Genomic DNA, 15,979 nt, shown 5'->3' on the forward strand with positions numbered 1-15,979 from the left:
AGCCTGGTTCCTCTCGAGGTTTCTTCCTAGGTTTTGGCCTTTCTAGGGAGTTTTTCCTAGCCACCGTGCTTCTACACCTGCATTGCTTGATGTTTGGGGTTTTAGGCTGGGTTTCTGTACAGCACTTTGAGATATCAGCTGATGTACGAAGGGCTATATAAATACATTTGATTTGATTTGATTTGATTTTGATTTGATTTGATTTGATTTACCGGGTGTGTAACTCTATTCTGATAACCTGTCTAACAGAACACAGAAGATGTTATTTAATATAATAAAGGTAGAATAAGAAATTCACCAGGGAAGCTGTCTCGGCCCATTACTAAATTCAAACAATTCTTTAAAACCATTTAAACATAATACATAGGAAAGTTGTGCTGGTAGATGAAGAATCAATCTATCTTTTTAGACTGTTAGAGTATTTATCTAGTCAATATCTCAGTGTTTTATGTCTGTTTGTAACAGTGTGTTATATGACACTAATCCGGATGTTCATAAGAAATCCCGCTATGCCCTCAGACGAACCATCAAACAGAAAAAGCCTCAATACAGGACTAATATTGAATCCTACTGCACTGGCTCTGGTGCTCGTCGGACGTGGCAGGGCTTGAAAAATGTTACGGACTACAAAGGGAAACCCAGCCGCGAGGTGCCCAGTGACGCGAGCCAACCATACGAGATAAATACCTTTTATGCTTCAAAACTGAAGCATGCATGAGAGCACTAGCGGTAATCCCACTCTCGATGTGAGTAAGACCTTTAAAAAGATCAACATTCACAAAGCCGCGGGGCCATGGATTACCAGGACGTGTACTGAAGGTGCACGTACCAACTGGCAAGTGTCTTCACTGACATGTTCAACCTCTCCCTGACTGAGTCTGTAATGCCTACATGTTTCAAGTAGACCACCATAGTCCCTGTGCCCAAGGAAGCGAAGGTAACCTGCTTACCGCTCCGTAGCACTCACGTCTGTAGCCATGAAGTACTTGGTTGGTAATGGCTCCCATCAACACCATTATCCCAGAAACCCTAGACCCACTCTAATTTGCATACCGCCCAAACAGATCCACAGATGATGCAATCTCTATTGCACTCCACACTGCCCTTTCCCACCTGGACAAAAGGAACACTTATGTGAGAATGCTATTCATTGACTATAGCTCAGCGTTCAACACCATAGTACCCTCAAAGCTCATCACTAAGCTAAGAATCCTGGGACTAAACACCTCCCTCTGAAACTGGATCCTGGACTTCCTGACGGGCCATCCCCAGGTGGACAGGGTAGGAAGCAACACATCTGCCACACGGATCCTCAACACTGGTGCTCCCCAGGGGTGCCTGCTCAGTCCCCTCCTGTACAGGCACGACTCCAACACCATCATTAAGTTTGCAGACGACACAACAGTGGTAGGCCTGATCACCGACAACGACTAGACAGCATAGAGGGAGGTCAGAGACCTGGCCGGTTGGTGCCAGAATAACAACCTGTTCCTCAACGTAACCAAGACTAAGGAGATGATTGTGGACTACAGGAAAAGGAGCACCGAGCACGTTCCCATTCTCATCGACTGGGCTGTAGTGGAGCAGGTTGAGAGCTTCAAGTTCCTTGGTGTCCACATCAACAACAAAATAGAATGGTCCAAACACACCAAGAAAGTCTTAGAGGGCACGACAAAGCCTATTCCCCCTCAGGAAACTAAAAAGATTTGGCATGGGTCCTCAGATCCTCAAAAGGTTCTACAGCTGCAACATCGAGAGCATCCTGGTTGCATCATTGCCTGGTACGACAATTGCTCGGCCTCTGACCGCAAGGCACTACTGGGGTACTACGTACGGACCAGTACATCACTGGGCCTAAGCTGCCTGCCATCCAGGACCTCTACACCAGGCGGTGTCAGAGGAAGGCCCTAAAAATTGTTAAAGACCCCAGCCACCCCAGTCATAGACTGTTCTCTCTCCTACCGCATGGCAAGCGGTACCGGAGTCCCAAGTCTAGGACATAAAGGATTCTCAGCAGTTTTGACCCCCAAGCCATAAGACTCCTGAACAGGTAATCAAATGGCTACCCGGACTATTTTAATTGTTTGCACCCCCATCCCCTCTTTTTTTATGCTGCTGCTACTCTTTGTTTATCATATATGCAAAGTGACTTTAACTATACATTCATGTACATATTACCTCAATTGGGCTGACCCAATTGAGTGCTCCCGCACATTGGCTAACCTGGCTATCTGCATTGTGTACCACCCACTACCCACCAACCCCTCTCTTACGCTACTGCTACTCTCTGTTCATCATATATGCATAGTCACTTGAACCATATCTACATACTACCTCAATCAGCCTGACTAACCAGTGTCTATACATAGCCTCGCTACTGTATATAGCCTCACTACTGTATATAGCCACACTACTGTATATATCCTGTCTTTTTACTGTTGTTTTATTTCTTTACTTACCTGTTGTTCACCTAATACCTTTTTTGCACTATTGGTTAGAGCCTGTAAGTAAGCATTTCACTGTAAGATCAACACCTGTTGTATTCAGCGCACGTGACAAAGAAACTTTTATTAGATTTGAGTCAGGTTTGTAGGCCGCTTTTTCAGTTCTGCCCACACATTTTCTATAGGCTTGAGGTCAGGGCTTTGTGATGGCCACTCCAATACACTGACTTTGTTGTCCATTTTGCCACAACATTTTGCCACAACTTTGGAAGTATGCTTGGGGTCATTGTCTATTTGAAAGACCCATTTGTGACCAAGCTTTAACTTCCTGACTGATGTCTTGAGATGTTGCTTCAATATATCCACATAATTTTCCCCCCTCATGATCCCATCTGTTTTGTTACGTGCACCAGTCCCTCCTGCAGCAAAGCACCCCCACAACATGATGCTGCCACCCCCGTGCTTCACGGTTGGGATGGTGTTCTTCGGCTTGCAAGCCTCCCCCTTTTTCCTCCAAACATAACTATGGTCATTATGGCCAAACAGTTTTAGTTTTGTTTCATCAGACCAGAGGACATTTCTCCAAAAAGTACGATCTTCGTCCCCATGTGCAGTTGCAAACCGTAGTCTGGCTTTTTAATGGCGGTTTTGGAGCAGTGGTTTCTTCCTTGCTGAGCGGCCTTTCAGGTTATGTCGATATATAGTACTCGTTTTACTGTGGATATAGATACTTTTGTACCTGTTGCCTCCAGCATCTTCACAGGGTCCTTTGCTGTTGTTCTGGGATTGATTTGCACTTTTCGCACCAAAGTACGTTCATCTCTATAAGACAGAAAAAGTCTCATTCCTGAGCGGTATTGTTTGTACAGATGAACGTGGTACCTTTAGGCATTTTGAAATTGCTCCCAAGGATGAACCAGACTTGTGGAGGTTTACAATTGTTTTTCTGAGGTCTTGGCTAATTTCTTTAGATTTTTCCATGATGAGTTTGAAGGTAGGCCTTGAAATATATCCACAGGTACACCTCCAATTGACTCAAATTATGTCCATTAGCCTATCAGAAGCTTCTAAAGCCATAACATAATTGTCTGGAATTTGTAAACGTCTGACCAACTGGAATGGTGATACAGTGAATTATATGTAAAATAATCTGTCTGTAAACAACTGTTGGAAAAATGACTTGTCATGCCCAAAGTAGATGTCCTAACCGACTTGCCAAAACTATAATTTGTTAACAAGAAATGTATGGATTGGTTGAAAACCAAGTGTTAATGACTCCAACCTAAGTGCACGTAAACTTACGACTTCAACTGTGTATACTAGGCGGTGTCAGAGGAAAGACCAAAATATTGGCAAAGACTCCAGTCACCCAAGTCATAGACTGTTCTCTCTTCTACCGCATGGCAAGCGGTATTGGAGCGCAATGTCCATGACCAAAAGGCTCCATAACAGCTTCTACACCCAAGCCATAAGACTACCTAACTATGAATCAAGTGGCTACCTGGACTATTTACCCCCCGTGCTTGCACTCCTGCTACACGTGGTTTATTATCCATGCCTAGTCAATTTACAAATTACCTCGACTAACCTGTACCTTCGCAGATTGACTCGGTACTGGTATTCCCTGTATATATGGAGCGGCAGGGTAGCCTGGTGGTTAGAGCATTCGACTAGTACCCGGAAGGTTGCAAGTTCAAATCCCCGAGCTGACAAGGTACAAATCTGTCGTTCTGCCCCTGAACAGGCAGTTAACCCACTGTTCCCAGGCCGTCATTGAAAATAAGAATTTGTTCTTAACTGACTTGTCTAGTTAAATAAAGGTCAAATAAATTTAAAAAATATAGCCTCGTTATGTCATTTTCTTTAGTTACTTTTTGAAAAAACTTTAACTTATTTCGTAAATATTTTCTTAACTCTATTTCTTGAACTGCATTGTTGGTTAAGGGCTTGTAAGTCAACATTTCATGGTAAGGTCTACACCTGTTGTATTTGGTGCATTTATTTATTTGATTTGATTTTAAACTCCCTCTAACTCTACTCTACAGTTCTAGACTGACTAAATCTACATTTCTAGACTGACTAACTCGATAGGTCTAAACTCCCTCTACCTCGACAGTTCTAAACTCCCTCTAACTCGACAGTTCCAAACTCCCTCTACCTCGACAGTTCTAAACTCCCTCTACCTCGACAGTTCTAAACTCCCTCGACCTCGACAGTTCTAAACTCCCTCTACCTCGACAGTTCTAAACTCCCTCTACCTCGACAGTTCTAAAGTCCCTCTACCTCGACAGTTCTAAACTCCCTCTACCTCGACAGTTCTAAAGTCCCTCTACCTCGACAGTTCTAAACTCCCTCGACCTCGACAGTTCTAAACTCTTTCTAACTCTACTCTACAGTTCTAGAATGATTAACTCGACAGTTCTAAACTCCCTCGACAGTTCTAAACTCCCTCGACAGTTCTAAACTCCCTCGACAGTTCTAAACTCCCTCTACCTCGACAGTTCGAAACTCCCTTGACAGTTCTAAGCTCCCTCGACAGTTCTAAACTCCCTCTACCTCGACAGTTACAAACTCCCTCTACCTCGACAGTTACAAACTCCCTCTACCTCGACAGTTCTAAACTCCCTCTACCTCGACAGTTCCAAACTCCCTCTACCTCGACAGTTCCAAACTCCCTCTACCTCGACAGTTCCAAACTCCCTCTACCTCGACAGTTCTAAAGTCCCTCTACCTCAACAGTTCTAAACTCCCTCTACCTGGACAGTTCTAAACTCCCTCAACCCCGACAGTTCTAAACTCCCTCTACCTCGACAGTTCTAAACTCCCTCGACAGTTCTAAGCTCCCTCGACAGTTCTAAGCTCCCTCGACAGTTCTAAGCTCCTTCGACAGTTCTAAGCTCCCTCGACAGTTCTAAGCTCCCTCGACAGTTCTAAGCTCCCTCGACAGTTCTAAGCTCCCTCGACAGTTCTAAGCTCCCTCGACAGTTCTAAGCTCCCTCGACAGTTCTAAGCTCCCTCGACAGTTATAAGCTCCCTCGACAGTTATAAGCTCCCTCGACAGTTATAAGCTCCCTCTACCTCGACAGTTCTAAAGTCCCTCTACCTCGACAGTTCTAAAGTCCCTCTACCTCGACAGTTCTAAAGTCCCTCTACCTCGACAGTTCTAAACTCCCTCGACCTCGACAGTTCTAAACTCTTTCTAACTCTACTCTACAGTTCTAGAATGATTAACTCGACAGTTCTAAACTCCCTCGACAGTTCTAAACTCCCTTGAAAGTTCTAAACTCCCTCTACCTCGACAGTTCTAAACTCCCTCTACCTCGACAGTTCCAAACTCCCTCTACCTCGACAGTACTAAACTCCCTCTTCCTTGACAGCTCTGCCTCGACAGTACTAAACTCTAACTCTACTCGTGTTACATCTGCCCCTGACACACCCTACTTCTCATCCTGTGTCTCCCTAACCTGCCGCCACTCCCCCGGTGCTCTCTTCCTCTCTGTGTGGGTGCTTTGGATTGTATGAGTGTAGATAGGTGTGCTGAGGCAGAGCAGATCCCCACCAGCTGCAACCTGTTCCAAAATCAAGATAGATCTCTACAAATACTCAGCCCTGCCACTTCCACGCTGCGTAATCTCTGCTCAGTCAGTCTACGTTTCAAGCCGTTTGTTCCTGCATAGAACTTGTTATCCTGGTGTGCCTGTTTTCGCTAGCCTGACGCTGCTTTTCCCTCCCCTACAGTTCCGCCCGCTCTGCCTCTGGTCCCTGTCCACAGTTCCTCGTCTTGTCAGTCCTGCTTCCGTGCCCTGGACCCCTGCTCTATGGCTTCCTTGGAATCCGCTCCAGACCTGCTTACCCTGCCCTTGCTCCCCTTGCCTCAGCCTCAGTCCCCGGTTGCCTGCTACACGCCCGAGCCTCCCCTGCACCCCATCTTCCCACCGTTGTTCAATAAATACCTTAGTCACCTTCTCCTTTTCTCCTCGTCCGAGTCTGCACTTGGGTTTACCTGATCCGCCCCGTATAACAAATCTACAGTTCTAAACCCCCACTAACTCTACTCTACAGTTCTTAATTCACTCCAACTCTACAGTTCTTAATTCACTCCAACTCTACAGTTCCTAATTCACTCCAACTCTACAGTTCCTAATTCACTCCAACTCTACAGTTCCTAATTCACTCCAACTCTACAGTTCCTAATTCACTCCAACTCTACAGTTCCTAATTCACTCCAACTCTACAGTTCTTAATTCACTCCAACTCTACAGTTCCTAATTCACTCCAACTCTACAGTTCCTAATTCACTCCAACTCTACAGTTCTTAATTCACTCCAACTCTACAGTTCTTAATTCACTCCAACTCTACAGTTCCTAATTCACTCCAACTCTACAGTTCCTAATTCACTCCAACTCTACAGTTCCTAATTCACTCCAACTCTACAGTTCTTAATTCACTCCAACTCTACAGTTTACAGTCAAATTCTGACCAACAGAACAACATACCAGTGTTTAAAACCCTATTTTTAAGCCACAGGTGTTTAGAGCATGTGTTAGTTACCCTGAAGGAGACGGTCCTAGAGCTCTGTCTGGCGAAGGCTGGTCTGGCTGTCTGCTCCAAACTAACAGAGGATCCATTCACACTGCCCTAAACACACACACACACACACACACACACAATGGAAAGGTTAAACCATCAACACAGAGTATAAAGCTGTCTTTTAGAATACAGTGTAAAGTCTTATTGGTTTTAACACTAGAGGGTGCTCTTGCACAGTTACAGAGACTGTATGTCTGTGAGTCGTGGCAAAAGTCCAATTGTGTATTACCTCTGTGTGTCCGTAGTGGGTGGGGCTCTGAGCTCCTCTAGCGGGGGACAGCGGTGTTGTGGGAGAATGGGGACTCATGGGACTTGTATGCCCACTGGGGGAGGGACTCTTATCAAAGGAGATGGACAGAGAACTAAAGGAAGGGATAACAGGAAGTTAGAAACCTAGAGGAAGTTCGAGAACTATTGGAAGAGATAACAGTAAGTTCGAGAACTACTGGAAGAGATATATGGAAGTTTGAGAACAACAGGAAGCAATAACAGGATGCTATAGTACCACAGGAAGAGATAACAGGAAGTTAGAGAACTACAGGAAGAGGTTGGACAGACACTTGGCAGACTAATTTATCTAGGGGCCATTTTCTTACCTGACAAACTTGAAGGGGGGTTTGGAGTCTGGGCCTAGGTCCTGGGAACCATTCTGCTGCTGTTACAACACATAATAGATAGACAGTTACCATGGGAACTATTCTGCTGCTGTTACAACACAACATAGACAGTTACCATGGGAACCATTCTCCTGTTGTTACAACACACAGTTAGCTATGGATACTGTAGCTGTATTAAACAGCATTACCATACAGTGCAGTAGCACAACTTCTAAATCAAATGTAATTTGTCGGGACGCCAAAAACAACAGTTGTAGACCTTACCATGAAATGCTTACTTTACAAGCCCTTAACGAACAACGCAGTTCAAAAACATATTTATTAAATAAACTAAAGTCAAAAATAAAAGAGGAACAATAAAATAACAATAACGAGGCTATATACAGGGGGTACCGGTACCAAGTGTGCGAGGGTAAGGGTTAGTCAAGGTAATATCAATTTGAGCCGGAACAGGATCCAGAACCTCTCAGATTTGAATTTGTTTCTTCCGGCACCTATTTCCACTGTTTACGTTGTAGACATTCTAATAAACGTGATCTGCGTTAAATCAAGTTGCCTGCTCCTTATTTCTCCCGCCCTCCAGAAAGACCATCATGTAAAAGCACGGTGATCATTCTATGTAGTCATCCTATCCTGCCCTATCCTGCCACACTGATTCCAGACCTGCTCTCTTATTTGTACATAGATGTTATGGGGAGGGCCGGTGGGGTAAGTATCTGGTCTTGACACAGATCTTGGTCAGCTAGTGAAGAGTTCCCTACTTAATCACGTCACATAGCCTAGGCTAGTCATCTCCCTTCTGAATTTGAATCGTGGGAAAGAAAAGTCAGCAGAGGATGCCTGGTCGTTCTTTAGAAGCAATTTCCTCACCATCTTAAATAAACATGCCCCATTCAAAAAATGTAGAACTAAGAACAGATATAGCCCTTGGTTCACCCCAGACCTGACTGCAGGTAGACTGTAAACTCTCCTTCCAGACTCACATTAAGCATCTCCAATCCAAAATGTAATCTGGAATCGTCTTCCTATTTTGCAACAAAGCATCCTTCACTCAAGCTGCCAAACATACCCTTGTAAAACTGACTATCCTACCAATCCTTGACTTCGGCGATGTCATTTACAAAATAGCCTCCAACACTTTACTCAGCAAACTAGATGTAGTCTATCACAGTGCCATCTGTTTTGTCACCAAAGCCCCATATACTACCCACCACTGCGACCTGTATGCTCTCGTTGGCTGGCCCTCGCTTCATATTCGTCGCTAAACCCACTGGCTCCAGGTCATCTATAAGTCTATGATAGGTAAAGCCCCGCCTTATCTCAGCTCACTGGTCACCATAGCAACACCCACCCGTAGCACGCGCTCCAATAGGTATATTTCACTGGTCATCCCCAAAGCCAACACTTCCTTTGGCCGCCTTTCCTTCCAGTTCTCTGCTGCCAATGACTGGAATGAATTGCAAAAATCTCTGAAGCTAGAGTCTTATATCTCCATCTCTAACTTTAAGCATCAGCTGTCAGAGTAGCTTACCGATCACTGTACCTGTACACAGCCAAACTGTAAATAGCACACCTAACTATGTCATCCCCATTAGAGGTCGACCGATAAATCGGAATGGCCGAATAATTAGGGCCGATTTCATTTTTTCATAACAATCGGAAATCGTTAATTTTGGACGCCAATTTTGCAGATGTTTTATTTTTTTTACACCTTTATTTAATCTTTATTTAACTAGGCAAGTCAGTTAAGAACACATTCTTAGTTTCAATGACGGCATAGGAACGGTGGGTTAACTGCCTTGTTCAGGGGCAGAACAACAGATTTTTACCTTGTCAGCTCAGAGATTCAATTTTGCTACCTTACAGTTAACTAGTCCAACGCTCTAACCACCTGCCTCACGAGGAGCCAAGGTAAGTTGCTAGCATTAAACTTAATCATAATCACTAGTTATAACTACACATGGTTGATGATATTACTAGTTTATCTAGCGTGTCCTGCGTTGCATATAATCGATGCAGTGCGCATTCGCGAAAAAGGACTGTCGTTGCTCCAATGTGTTCCTAACCATAAACATCAATGCCTTTCTTAAAATCAATAGACAGAAGTATATATTTTTAAACCTGCATATTTAGCTCAAATAAATCCAGGTTAGCAGGCAATATTAACCAGGTAAAACTGTGTCATTTCTCTTGCGCTCATTGCACACAGAGTCAGGACTTTAAGCAACAGTTTGGGATGCCTGGCTCATTGCGAATTAATTTGCCAGAATTTTACGTAATTATGACATAACATTGAAGGTTGTGCAATGTAACACCAATATTTAGACTGATGGATGCCACCCGTTAGATAAAATACAGAACGGTTCCGTATTTCACTGAAAGAATAAATGTTTTGTTTTCGAGATGATAGTTTCCAGATTTGACCATATTAATGACCAAAGGCTCGTATTTCTGTGTGTTATTCTGTTATAATTAAATCTACGATTTGATAGAGCAGTCTGACTGAGCGATGGGGCACCAGCAGTTCATTCAAACAGCACTTTCGTGCATTTTGCAGCTCTGCTGTTTATGAATTCAAGCCTATCAACTCCCGAGATTAGGCTGGTGTAACGATGTGATGTGAAATGGCTAGCTAGTTAGTGGGGTGGGCGCTAATAGCGTTTCAAATGTCACTCGCTCTGAGACTTGGAGTAGTTGTTTCCCTTGCTCTGCATGGGTAACGCTGCTTCAAGGGTGGCTGTTGTCTATGTGTTCCTGGTTCGAGCCCAGGTAGGAGCGAGGAGAGGGACAGAAGCTATACTGTTACACTGGCAATACTAAAGTGCCTATAAGAACATCCAATAGTCAAAGGTATATGAAATACAAATGGTATAGAGAGAAATAGTCCTATAATTCATATAATAACTACAACCTAAAACTTCTTACCTGGGAATATTGAAGACTCATGTTAAAAGGAACCACCAGCTTTCATATGTTCTCATGTTCTGAGCAAGGAACTTAAACGTTAGCTTTCTTACATGGCACATATTGCACTTTTAATTTATTTTCCAACACTTTGTTTTTGCATTATTTAAACCAAATTGAACATGTTTCATTATTTATTTGAGGCTAAATTGATTTTATTGATGTATTATATTAAGTCAAAATAAGTGTTCATTCAGTATTGTTGTAATTGTCATTATTTCAAATCATAATCGGTCGACCTCTAATCCCCATATTGTTACTTATTCTCTTGCTCTTTTGCACCCCAGTATCTCTACTTGCACCCCAGTATCTCTACTTGCACCCCAGTATCTCTACTTGCACATCAACATCTGCACATCTATCATTCCAGTGTTAATGCTAAATTGTAATTATTTCACCTCCATGGCCTATTTATTGCCTTTACCTCCCTACTCGTCTACATTTGCACACACTGTACATAGATTTTTCTATTGTGTTATTGACTGTACGTTTGTTTATGTGTAACTCTGTGTTGTTGTTTGTGTCTCACTGCTTTGCTTTATCTTGGCCAGGTCACAGTTGTAAATGAGAACTTGTTCTCAACTGCCCTACCTGGTTAAATAAAGGTGTTCTCTACTGGCCTACCTGGTTAAATAAAGGTGTTCTCATCTAGCCTACCTGGTTAAATAAAGGTGTTCTCAACTAGCCTACCTGGTTAAATAAAGGTATTCTCAACTAGCCTACCTGGTTAAATAAAGGTGTTCTCAACTAGCCTACCTGGTTAAATAAAGGTGTTCTCAACTGGCCTACCTGGTTAAATAAAGGTATTCTCAACTAGCCTACCTGGTTAAATAAAGGTGTTCTCAACTAGCCTACCTGGTTAAATAAAGGTATTCTCAACTAGCCTACCTGGTTAAATAAAGGTGTTCTCAACTAGCCTACCTGGTTAAATAAAGGTGTTCTCAACTGGCCTACCTGGTTAAATAAAGGTGTTCTCAACTAGCCTACCTGGTTAAATAAAGGTGTTCTCAACTGGCCTACCTGGTTAAATAAAGGTGTTCTCAACTGGCCTACCTGGTTAAATAAAGGTGTTCTCAACTAGCCTACCTGGTTAAATAAAGGTATTCTCAACTAGCCTACCTGGTTAAATAAAGGTGTTCTCAACTAGCCTACCTGGTTAAATAAAGGTGTTCTCAACTGGCCTACCTGGTTAAATAAAGGTGTTCTCAACTAGCCTACCTGGTTAAATAAAGGTGTTCTCAACTGGCCTACCTGGTTAAATAAAGGTGTTCTCAACTAGCCTACCTGGTTAAATAAAGGTGTTCTCAACTGGCCTACCTGGTTAAATAAAGGTGTTCTCAACTAGCCTACCTGGTTAAATAAAGGTGTTCTCAACTGGCCTACCTGGTTAAATAAAGGTGTTCTCAACTAGCCTACCTGGTTAAATAAAGGTATTCTCAACTGGCCTACCTGGTTAAATAAAGGTGTTCTCAACTAGCCTACCTGGTTAAATAAAGGTGTTCTCAACTAGCCTACCTGGTTAAATAAAGGTGTTCTCAACTAGCCTACCTGGTTAAATAAAGGTGTTCTCAACTAGCCTACCTGGTTAAATAAAGGTGTTCTCAACTAGCCTACCTGGTTAAATAAAGGTGTTCTCAACTAGCCTACCTGGTTAAATAAAGGTGTTCTCAACTAGCCTACCTGGTTAAATAAAGGTGTTCTCAACTAGCCTACCTGGTTAAATAAAGGTGTTCTCAACTAGCCTACCTGGTTAAATAAAGGTGTTCTCAACTAGCCTACCTGGTTAAATAAAGGTTATATTTAAAATACATTTAAAAAACATATAACCCCTGGCTTGTCATGCAGAATTCAATGTTGGGCTGGACAACATGCAAACAAGTAGTGAGCTTGGGTCTAGAAAAGACTGTAGGGATTAAACTAGCAAAAGAGTGGGAGGAATGTACAGTAAATTAACGTCCTACGCATCAGATGTATAAAAAAAACACCAACAACAAAGAGCCTGACAGGCTGACACACACGTCACAGTTACAAATAGTAGCTAGCTAGAAATTGAGCTAAAATGTATTTTTCAAAGATTTCAAAGAAAATGAAAGTAGGCAATGAATGTAGGGTGTTCCACCAAGAGTGGACATCGAAATATTTATTTATTGAGGTATCAGGGAAAGCTGTGTGCTTAGTGTACAAAGAGAGCATCGCTGTCTTGAAAGACTACAACTTGTCCCGACACTTCCAGACGAAGCATGCAGAGAAATATAGTAATATGAATTCTGAGCAGAGGACAAGTGCATCGAAAGAATGCACAAAACTGCATTTAGCAAACAACGGAATTACGAGAGCTGGCTATGTACTGTCCCACAAAATTGCTAAACATAGCAAGCCATTCGTTGAGAGCGAATTCATTAAAGAATGTTGAATTGACTCTGCAGCAATATTTTGCCGCAACAAGAAAGAGCTGTTTGAAAATGTTACCTTGGCGTGTTCAGGACATCGCAGAGAATATGGAGCAACAGTTGAAAGACAAGGTAAAGGATTTCACCTATTTCTCCTTGGCCCTGGATGAGAGCAGTGATGCACGTAACGCGGCTCAGTTGTTGATATTCTTACGAGGTCATAACCCCAGACTTTGAAATTACAGAGGAGCTTGCTTCAGTGCAGTCAATGAAGAGCACAACCACAGGGAAATGTTTATTGGAGTAGGTTAATAAGCGTGTGGCAAAGCTGGGACTGAAGTTTTGAAAAGTTATCCTGTGTGACCACTGTTGGGTGCCCAAACTTAACAGGAAAAAACTTAACCATTTGAAAAGGATACAAGATCAAGTAGCTGAGCTGAACCCAGATCAGACAATTATTTTCCTGCATTGCATTATTCATCAGGAGGTGCTCTGTTAATGTGTTCTGAAAATGAGCCATGTTGTGGAAACAGTCACTAAAGTGGTAAACTTCATAAGAGCAAAATCTTTAAAACACAGGCAGTTTGTCTCACTGTTGGAAGAGACAGAGTCGGGTCATGCAGATCTCCCTTACCACACAAACATGAGATGGCTGAGTTTTGGGAAGGTGCTTTAAAGGGTGTGGGACCTGAAGTCAGAGAATGAAAGGAAAATGAAAGGAAAATGTGGATTTCCCTCAACTGCAAGATAAAGAATGTTTGGCTGATTTTGCCTTCACTGTGGGCATTATGGCCCTCATGAATTAACTGAATTCCAAACTACAAGGAAAGGACATTTTTGCACATCAGATGTACAGCCTTGTCAAAGCTTCAAGAGAAAATGACTCCTCCTGACCTGCCAAGTAGAAGCCATCAATCTCACCCACCTTCTGACACTACTAGTCTGTTCCCTATCAGATGACAACAATCTCACCCACCTTCCAACACTACTAGTCTGTTCGCTATCAGATGACAACAGTCTGACCCACCTTCCGACACTACTAGTCTGTTCCCTATCAGATGACAACAATCTCCCCCACCTTCCGACACTACTAGTCTGTTCCCTATCAGATGACAACAGTCTCCCCCACCTTCCGACACTAATAGTCTGTTCCCTATCAGATGACAACAATCTCCCCCAACTTCCGACACTACTAGTCTGTTCCCTATCAGATGACAACAATCTCCCCCACCTTCCGACACTACTAGTCTGTTCCCTATCAGATGACAACAGTCTGACCCACCTTCCGACACTACTAGTCTGTTCCCTATCAGATGACAACAGTCTGACCCACCTTCCGACACTACTAGTCTGTTCCCTATCAGATGACAACAATCTCCCCCACCTTCCGACACTACTAGTCTGTTCCCTATCAGATGACAACAATCTCCCCCACCTTCCGACACTACTAGTCTGTTCCCTATCAGATGACAACAATCTCCCCCACCTTCCGACACTACTAGTCTGTTCCCTATCAGATGACAACAATCTCCCCCACCTTCCGACACTACTGGTCTGTTCCCTATCAGATGACAACAGTCTGACCCACCTTCCGACACTACTAGTCTGTTCCCTATCAGATGACAACAATCTCCCCCACCTTCCGACACTACTAGTCTGTTCCCTATCAGATGACAACAATCTCCCCCACCTTCCGACACTACTAGTCTGTTGCCTATCAGATGACAACAATCTCCCCCACCTTCCGACACTACAAGTCTGTTCCCTATCAGATGACAACAATCTACCCCACCTTCCGACACTACTAGTCTGTTCCCTATCAGATGACAACAATCTCCCCCACCTTCCGACACTACTAGTCTGTTCCCTATCAGATGACAACAATCTGACCCACCTTCTGACACTACTAGTCTGTTCCCTATCAGATGACAACAATCTCCCCCCACCTTCCGACACTACTAGTCTGTTCCCTATCAGATGACACTACTAGTCTGTTCCCTATCAGATGACAACAATCTCCCCCACCTTCCGACACTACTAGTCTGTTCCCTATCAGATGACAACAGTCTGACCCACCTTCCGACACTACTAGTCTGTTCCCTATCAGATGACAACAATCTCCCCCACCTTCCGACACTACTAGTCTGTTCCCTATCAGATGACCAGCGAGAGAAGTATCGCTGCGTGCTTTGAACTGTGACTTTTCTCATCGTTTTGAGGATTTCAAAGTGTTGTAAAATGACATGCTGTTGGTTTTCTCTCCTTTCACCTTCAATGTGGATAACGCTCCCACTGACCTGCAACTTGAGCTGATCCATCTTCAGTCTGATGCAGTGATTGGAGAACTATTCAAAACAATGTCACTGACGAGGTTCTATGCATCTCTCGATGAACAAAACTTTCCAAAGATTAGGAGTCATGCTCAGATGTTTGTACTGTTTGGGTCAACCTATGTATGTGAACAGACATTTTCAGTGATGAAACATAACAAGTCAAGGCACAGATCATCTCTTACTGACTCTCACCTCTCAGTAATCCTGCACATAGCGACATCAGAAACTATACCTGACTTTACTGTTCTAGTCAATGCCCATCAGAGACTTCACTCCTCACACTGAGTAGTTTAAATATGATATTGAGCTCTCTCTCCTTCTTGTGTTTTTGTGCATTACCGTTAACAAGAGTTCTGTCCGTGGTGCTGAATGCGCAGTGTACTTTTACCTAGATCTTCATAATGAAAAGACCTACCAAAAGGAGAACTTGGATCTGGTTTATTTCTGTGCATGTTAAAACACTAAAGTAAGTTGTATATTTGGACGTGATTTACAGTAGATATATCTGTCAACACAGTCATACACATGATGTATAATCCTGTAATATGATTCTGGCCGGTGATGGCAAAAAATATATTCTAATATGGCCCTCCATGGAAAATAATTGCCCAGGCCTGTTCTAGTTAGTAACTTACAGTAG

The 15,979-nt window shown here is 43.2% G+C and overlaps 1 protein-coding gene across 1 annotated transcript in view; it reads right to left on the bottom strand.

The window, feature by feature from the left end:
- The window catches only part of lad1 (ladinin), an 85,565-nt gene that overhangs the window by 55,202 nt on the left and 14,384 nt on the right, over positions 1–15,979 (bottom strand). The window contains exons 4-6 of the mRNA XM_031794924.1: positions 7,632–7,690; positions 7,265–7,397; positions 6,997–7,083 (exon numbers count right to left, since the gene is read on the bottom strand). Coding sequence (XP_031650784.1) covers positions 6,997–7,083; positions 7,265–7,397; positions 7,632–7,690 — 279 coding nt within the window. The remainder of the gene's footprint in view (positions 1–6,996; positions 7,084–7,264; positions 7,398–7,631; positions 7,691–15,979) is intronic.

The sequence above is a fragment of the Oncorhynchus kisutch genome, linkage group LG17 (genome assembly GCF_002021735.2).
Source record: "Oncorhynchus kisutch isolate 150728-3 linkage group LG17, Okis_V2, whole genome shotgun sequence".
Taxonomy (NCBI): domain Eukaryota; kingdom Metazoa; phylum Chordata; class Actinopteri; order Salmoniformes; family Salmonidae; genus Oncorhynchus; species Oncorhynchus kisutch.